At 39.0% G+C, this 8,425-nt stretch overlaps 1 protein-coding gene across 2 annotated transcripts; it reads right to left on the bottom strand.

Annotated features, from left to right (window-relative positions):
* Window positions 1-5,119: 5,119 nt before the first annotated feature.
* Window positions 5,120-8,175, bottom strand: LOC148359346 (heterogeneous nuclear ribonucleoprotein A0-like). Of its 2 annotated transcripts, XM_088344568.1 has the most exons (3): window positions 7,059-8,175; window positions 5,872-5,949; window positions 5,120-5,201 (listed from the first exon to the last, which is right to left on the bottom strand). In XM_088344568.1, exon 1 carries the CDS (start codon window positions 8,096-8,098, stop codon window positions 7,184-7,186), a length of 915 nt encoding a protein of 304 aa, XP_088200694.1. In that variant the 5' UTR covers window positions 8,099-8,175; the 3' UTR covers window positions 5,120-5,201; window positions 5,872-5,949; window positions 7,059-7,183. The 2 variants fall into 2 exon arrangements, with proteins under 2 accessions (XP_088200694.1, XP_088200693.1); XM_088344567.1 differs by having other exon boundaries at window positions 5,120-5,949.
* Between the last annotated feature and the right edge of the window lie 250 nt (window positions 8,176-8,425).

Genomic DNA, 8,425 nt, shown 5'->3' with positions numbered 1-8,425 from the left:
AGGGATGTACTGAAAAATCAAATAAAAGAACACCGGGAAAAATTACTAAAAATGTCTACAAAGCAGTCAAGTCATATTTATTTGTATAGCCCTTTATCACAAAACGTCTCAAGGGGCTCTACAGAGCACAAAAACAAAATAGGTTGTGAAATATAACATCATGTAAAATATTTTGTAGGAACAGAAATATGTTAAGAAAAATATGGAAAATTTTAATATGTAACTTGGTTTACATAAAATCCAAATTCCAAGTATGATTACATAAGTATTAATATTGTAAAGTTTGTACTCAGGTAAAAAAAAAAATGAAGCTAGATAACTTGATAAAATAGTAAAAAAAAAGATCAAATGTTAGCTTGATAGCATGCAAAAAAATGTAAAACGCTAGGTTGATAGCTTGCTAAATAGTTAAAAATGTACGAAGTTAGCTAGCTACAAAGCTAAATAAAGTAGCCAGATACATAAATGGTAAATGGTCTGTATTTATATAGCCCTTTTCAAGTCAATGAAGACCTCCCAAAGCGCTTTACAATGTGCTTCACACTTACCCATTCACACACACACTCACACACCAATAGCTAAAAAAAAACCTGCACATTTTTTTGCTTATTCGCTTTTTGAAACACAATACCGGATTTAAGTTTTTTTGTACCACTAGGAGAGACTAAATATTACACACAGTCCCTTTAAAGACTAAAACTGCTTTTGGCCAAAATTTGCCTTGGACAGAAAATAAATATGCGTGTAGTTTTATTTTTAATCTCTTCGTGAGCAAAACTGAAATACCGTTATGCAATCTACTGCTTGAACATTGTTAAAGTTTTGATATGCAAGATAGCAGGAAACAAGGCTAGAGACATAAAAAAATATTTAAAAAAATATGCACTGCAAAGTATTAATTGAAGGGGCCAAATAATATTTCATGCCCTTAGGCAAAAAGTCCCCCCACAGAACCAAGTGAAAAGTTACAGAAACATCTCCGAGTTAAAAACTTTATGCTAACTCATAATGCTAACAACCGGGGTTATATATCCGTGCCGGGATCATCTTCCAGATCAATCACAACCCTTACAATTGCCGCAGGAATTGTCTAGTTTTAATGAATACTTCTTGTTTTACAGAAATTATGTGTTTCACAATTGGCTTTTTTTAAACATAGAAAATTATGTTGCTCTTGTATTTCATAGTTTATAATTGACTTTTTATTTGTGTGGTGTGTTTTTTTCAAAAACTTCTGATTTACTTAGGATTAAAAGCTTGTGGTTTAAAATGGCTAAAAGTTCAATTTGGGAGAGAAAAATAATTTCATAATTTAGGAGTTATTGATTTATTTTCAATTCATATTGTGAGTTACATTATAATTGGTGATAAACACATTAAACTAATTCTTTTTACTAGTTTGATTTTCAAATTACTTATTTTTTTCCTGTGTTTTACTTATTTTGTTCTTGTTCTTTTAATCTCTCATTTTTTCTTTTGCCTTGTTCCCAAGCTTTTCTATTTTCGTCCTGCCATATTTTCCCCTTTCTGAAGCCATTTTGCATATATTGTTACATAATACTGTAGTTGAAAATGTATGGATAAAATAATCTGAAGAACCGCTAGGAGGCCAAAAGAACAAGCGCGTTTTTATAATCTGAGCCGAAAAGGCCAGTTCTCAAAAAAGAGCCTGAATTCCCAACACGAGCGGTTAGTCGCTTCTTTCGTAAAACGTCGCGGTCGCCAATTGGTTAGATTGAAAGAGACCACGCCTCCGGCGGGAGAACGGTCCAATTGTGTGAAGCGCTTCTTAGTGGGTGTCGGAAATCACAATTGTGAACGGAAAATCTCCCCAATCACGCTCAGTTTCGGTCTACATTACATGATTTCCCACTGATTGTATCAGGAAACCTATAAATCATCCATTTGGCGCCAGAATTGCTCGGTATTTTTAACACACCCTCAAGCTAAATTTAAGCCTTAAGGAGGACGTTTTTTTAAGTACAATAACTGTAGGGGTTTCCAACGCGGTTCCCCCCAAGGACAGCCGAGGTGGCCGTAGACATGTTCTGAAAATAGCTCACCAATGTTGGTACATTGTCATGTTCTAGTCAAGAATTCTTAGTTGACTCGGTGTATTTATTCTCATATCCAATAATTAACTTAGTAACATAATATGATCAGAGGTTATTTCTGCAGGTAATTGGTAACAAAACAGGTTGGAGGCACCCGATTTACCCTACATCATATGGTACTTGTATCTTGACTGTTATTACCCCATTTCCATACAGAAAAAAAAAACAATTATCAACAGCCCTGAAGATAATTGGCTGCTCTCTGTCCAGTTTTAGGGACATTAGGGCTTGCGATATCAAAACAGAGCCGCAACATTAGGGACTAACCTCAACCACCACCTCTTTAACCAGTTTCCCTCTAGTAGGCATTTTAAGTCTCTTAAAGCCCCTGTGGTCTATATTTGACAACTATATGGCAGTGACCTTAGGTTCCACTATGGAAACTAAATGAGTTTCGTGACCCATGCCCTTTTAAAATTAACATTAGTATGATAATTCATGGGCAGCACAGCGGTTAGCGCATGTGTGGCACAGTTCATGTCTTGGGAACCTCCTGCGTGAGTTCAAATCCAGCTCCAGACTTCCCGTGCGGAGTTTGTATGTTCTCCCCATGCTTGTGTGGGTTTCCTCCAGGCACTCCGGTTTCCTCCCACATTCCAAAAACATGCATTTCAGGTGAATTGGCCGGTCCAAATTGTCCCTAGGTGTGAATGAGTAAGTTGTCTGTCCCTATGTGCCCTGCGATTGGCTGGCAACCAGTTAAGGGTGTCCACTGCCCGATGATTGCTGGGATGGGCTCCAGCACCCCCGCGACCCTACTGAGGATAAGCAGTGTAGCTAATGAGATGAGACTTCATGTATTTTTGCCTAGAATTCAAGTTGATTCTTTGCTTTTACTGAATACCTTTTACCATGATGAGGCACTTGGTATTATACATGTACATTTTATAACAAGGACAATCAGGTTCAATTATTCTTTTTCCCCGGTCCATCCACACTAATAATGCAAAACCGAATCATTACCATGAGACTCCTTTAGCAATATTTGGAGCTTCTCATGTTATAGCACTACTGTTACAAACACTATTCGTTCATTGTTCTATGTTGCAACATAGGCCAGCCTTTAAGCACGACACTACTTTGTGTGTCTCCTTATTCTTACAGCCATTGGTCCCCCTTTGACATCCTTAGTACATGTTAACTCTGGAGTGATATGTCTTATTTCGTGCAAGGTTTCACAACATTAATACCAAAGACTGGAATTTTTAAGCTGCATACAACTTTTAACCTTTCTGGGTCATCTTTTAATTATAAATGTATTCATTTTAAAATGACAAAAAACAACTGAATTAACAACACTATAGAAGTAAATAAGACTTAATCATTTTCCTAGATATTAATCATTGATTTTTATTACCCCAAACACCCAAAAAGTTGACTGTTGACTAAAAACTCAAAAACATGGTTGAGAACCACTTCTGTATATTTCAATATTTACATACTATTAGAATCTACAAATTTGAACCTGTCTTCTAGCCATACTTTGTTTCTCTTGGGGCTGAAAGTACATTAAAACAGTATCTATTGCGTTATTTTTAAGTAAACAAAAAGATACACAATAATTATCACCAATAATTATAGTCCCATATTTATTACTGTTGTTTTTTTATGGGGTTTCACGAGTAAAATTATATGTAGTTTAATTCAACCAATGTCAAACACTATTCTGTATTTTGTATACCAAATTTTGTTTAAGTTTGGTGAAGTCTTGCTAATCTTTATAATAGACCCTACTATGATTTAAAACATGGTGCCATCTTTCATAATTGTGATACCGTCCAACATTAATATTCACTTACATATACATCTGATTTAACACTAGTCTGTTAAACAGCACACAAAAGGACAGTACTGCAATCAGTTGGTGAAATCCAGATGGTGACTATTTTACCCTGAAACTAAATATGGGGAAGAAGCACATTGTGAAGTGCTTAGGGAGGTCTTTGTTGACATGGAAAGCGCTATAGAAATGCATTTACATTTTTGACACGCCATTCAATTACTACCAGGTCGAATCAGTTTAAAATAGTGTCAACCACTAAACATTGCGCCAGTGAGAATTAAAAATTCTTAGAATATCACAATTATATATTTTCACAACCAGTCCACGGATTACTCTGGTGGTCTTGGAGCAGCTAACATGTTGGAGCCCGCCGCAAATGGTACTACAGTGGGACCTCGGTTATCGCGGTTAATGGGGACCAAAACCACCCACGATAAGCGAAAATCCGCCAAGTAGCGACGCCTCGTCAAAAATGCTTTAAGTTAGCCTTAAGTTTAACGTTAAACATTCAGGGTGTTGGGACAGAGCCCAACACTGAGGCTGTCGGAACAGAGCCCACTCTCGCTCGGGAAGGGTCCGGCGCGGCCCCACATGATGTCGGCCACGTTTTTTTTATTTTATTCTTTAGACCTGCGAAGCTCTGAACCCGCAAACGTCGAAGCAGCGAGGTCCCACTGTACTACGATCCCCTGTAAGTAAACATCCAATGTAAATATCTTCTGCTTTTACATACCCACACTTTCTCGTGCATTTTGTTTTCATCTATATCCAAATTTTTAATCCTTTTTGATCTTTTATCTTTAGAAATAATAAATAAACTGGAGTGCCACGTCCAATTTCGTTGACACAATATGTTCACCCATTTTGTAACAATGACAATAAAGGTATATTCTATTCTACATAATTTCCAACTGATTGCATTGAGAAGCTTATTTAACATACTTCACACTATTATTGCTTGATTTTTTTTTAATCCATTGAACTGGTCTTGACATTTTATTCTTGAGTTGTCACACAGCTTCCTTTGATATTACCACTTGCGATTTTTACAGCCTATGAACGCCTTTATGACATCATATACAACACAATCTTATATCTTGGTTGAATACACACACACACACACGAAAACTACCACTTACTCAAGTATCAGGATGTACATCTCACATGGCACACTCAAATCCACAACCCACCATTGTAATTATAAATAACTGACATACAAGGATAATTTTAAAAGTCATAATTTATTTTTTAAAATATATTAAAGAGGGTGTCTTATGATGCATGATCTCCTTGAACACCATAATCTGTAATAAAAACAGTGAAAATAAAATTACAGACTGTAACCCAACATGACACTACATCAAAGGGCATCTTGATTTTCAGTTACAAGATATATACAAGTATGATTTGGTTGATAAAGAAAACTATTATGGTAAACAACCTGCAAATTAAGAGTTTATAACATTTTTTTAAAAAATCTGCTTTGAATTTGCATACCTAGACACTTGATTAAACGATGAGCACATGACGCAACTTTCAAGGTCAATTTTCCTATATCCCTACAAACAATAGTTGTTTGAGCTCACCAAGTAAGGAAACACAACAGATATATTCACAGAAAACAATTATACCAGAAGCTAACATTCACCGAATAGGGCATAGAAAGTGTCCACCAAATGCAATGGTGTTTGCTAGTGACTGTTTAGCCTATGCTGCATCAAATGTTCCTATCTTTCTTACGGACAACGGGTCATGTCTAAATGTAGGGACAGTCAATCCTTCGCAAGTATAACTTGAGTGTCGGTGCCAATGTTAAGCAGATTTCCACCATTTTTCTTCATTTAATGTGTTGCTATAGGATCCTACTTCAGAGAAACATGACAACAATGTAAGCATTTACAAGCATTTCACCAAAAATTCAAGTACTGTCAAGGTTTTCAAGCACCCGCACAAATCAAAAGAAAGGGACTTCACCTGAGCAGACACCGAGCACCAACCGACCCAACAGCACCAACAATTTTGGGGCTTCTTTGTTCCGACTACCATCACAACCTTGAGGGGAAAAATAAGAAAGAGAAAAAGGGTGAGATTGTGCGTTGGCAGGTAGTTCATTAGACATCAGAACGTCACCATGGTTGTTGCTAATTTGAGAAATACTTCATTTTAAATGGAACATTCAGATCCCCTTCCCCTTAATTCATAAACTGAATTAAGCCTCCCACCAGCATTTTTTTTACTTGACATATGGATTAGCTAGGATTGGATATATGCTTCCATACATGACCAACACATATATAAGACAGGTTGATTTTACATACCTAGTTGGATGGATGTGGATATCCTAAAGAGATATTTCAGACTCCTATCACAACCGACCCCAGGTAATCAAGAGGGTCCTGATGTAGCCTACAAACAAACTGCTACGGCTATTTTGGCTGGTGTAGCCTACTGGAATACGAGTAAGAACACCTAAATGTAGGGATAATCAACAGTAATAAGCATAAAAAGTCTTCACATAAGATAATATGCGCGTTACAATTATCACATATAAATAACATGGTCAAACCCTACATAGCCTACATGCATTGGCTGTGGGCAGACTTTGTATGAACCCACCTGAAATTAAACTGCGGAAAGGCCTCGTGTAACTAAGAAGCTGACCTGTGGATAAACTTGAGCAATAAGTAAAACTAAGCTATGTGGTGTAACCTTTTTATTTATGAATGAACATACAGGAAAAGTGTTGTCAAAACAGTAAATGATTTTTTTTCTCTCAAGTACATGAAGGTACACAGCATACATTTGGATATTGTTCTACAGGCGGAAAACGGGGGATTACAAATTGTGACTAAATGATCGAGACAGCTAAAATGAAGGCGTAGTTGGTTACGTCCTCGAAGGTTGGGGGGAAAAAATGGCATCATCAACTACAGGAAAACCAGCAAAATAAAATGTACCCACGCCAGTAAAACAACGCAACTAAAATATGTATAAAAAGTCTACATTCAATTTTGTAACAACTGGGGAACGTGTAAGGGTTTATTTGAGCGTCAAGTGAGATGAGGAAACTTGTACATAATTGTTTTGATAGCTTTTAGTTATAGTTTAAATGTCCTATTTTGTTATAATCAGTTTTTTGGGGGCGGAAGTGACCTTCCTACCTGTTTGGGGGCTTTGAGGCCTCGTCAGTGGGGACGACCCCCGGTTACTGATTTTTGACTTTTGACGTCCAAAATCCGGGAATGGAGGTGTAAATCTGGATGTTGAGGAAGGGGATTTGTGTAGTTTAGTAACCACCGCCGCCGTAGCCTCCCCGGGGGTAGCCACCCCCACCGCCGCGGGAGTAGGGAGCCGCGTTTCTCTGGCCGCCGAAGGGTCCTCCCTTCATGGGACCATAGCCGGAGGACTGTTGACCATAACCGCCGCCGAAGTCGTTGTAGCCGTTGCCGCCACCGTATCCGCCGCCTTGCTCGCCGTAACCACCCCCGTAATGTCCACCGTAGCCACCACCATAACCACCGCCGCCGCCACCGTTGTAGCCTCCGCCGCCATTTCCGTAGTTGTAGTTTCCGCCGTAGTCTCCTCTACCGCCGTAGCCATTTTGATTTCCCCTCATGCCGCGGCCTGGCCTTCCTCTCGAGGGCATTCCGCCCCGACCAGATCCTTGCAACTCCTGCTTTGTAAGAGCTTTCTTCACCTCTACTTTATGTCCGTTGATGGTGTGAAATTTAATCACGACGGCTTTATCTGCAGAGTCGTTGTCGGTGAAGTACACAAAGCCGAAGCCTCGCTTCTTGTTCGTCTCCTTTTCAGAGATCACCTCAGACTTCTCAATTTGGCCATATTGGGAGAAATACTCGCTAAGATGTTCTTCTTCGATGTCGTCTTTGAGTCCTCCCACGAAGATTTTCTTCACCTTGGCGAGAGCTTCGGGTTTGTTGGCATCCTCACGCGACATGGCGCGCTTGACTTCGACCGTGTTGCCGTCGATGTTGTGCGGCCTAGCGCCCATGGCGGCGTCGGCCTCTTCGGGGGTCGAGTAAGTGACGAAGCCAAAGCAGCGGGAGCGTTGAAGCTGCTGGTTGATGACCACGATGCAGTCTGTGAGCGTACCGAACTGCTCAAAATATTTACGGAGGCCTTCGTCGTCGGTGTCGACATTGAGGCCGCCAACAAAGAGCTTGCAAAGCTGTTCGGACATGTTGGAATTCGCGATTACTTAAAGCGCAAGGTTGGTTGTTCTTTGAGCGTCAGCTCTCAAAATGGAAGCTTATATTGCGACGCAGTTATATTTATATACTTCGGGCATAGTGACGTCACATTCGCTACCACTTCAGTAACGCCTCCTTTTCGGTTCGCTCCATTTTTCTTTGTTACAGTGAAAGGAAAAAGCTGGAGGAAAAAAAAAAGAAAATAGGAAATAAGGTAAACTAAATTAATTGTTAGCGGGGCAGGGAAATACAATTAAAAAAGGAAAGGGAGAAAAAAAACAATTACAAGTTAATTAAAATAAGCAAAAGAAAAAGAC

Source organism: Urocampus carinirostris, chromosome 9 (genome assembly GCF_059441175.1).
Source record: "Urocampus carinirostris isolate Australia breed hairy pipefish chromosome 9, RoL_Ucar_1.0, whole genome shotgun sequence".
Taxonomy (NCBI): Eukaryota; Metazoa; Chordata; class Actinopteri; order Syngnathiformes; family Syngnathidae; genus Urocampus; species Urocampus carinirostris.
This window is presented reverse-complemented; position numbering and strand designations above follow the sequence as displayed.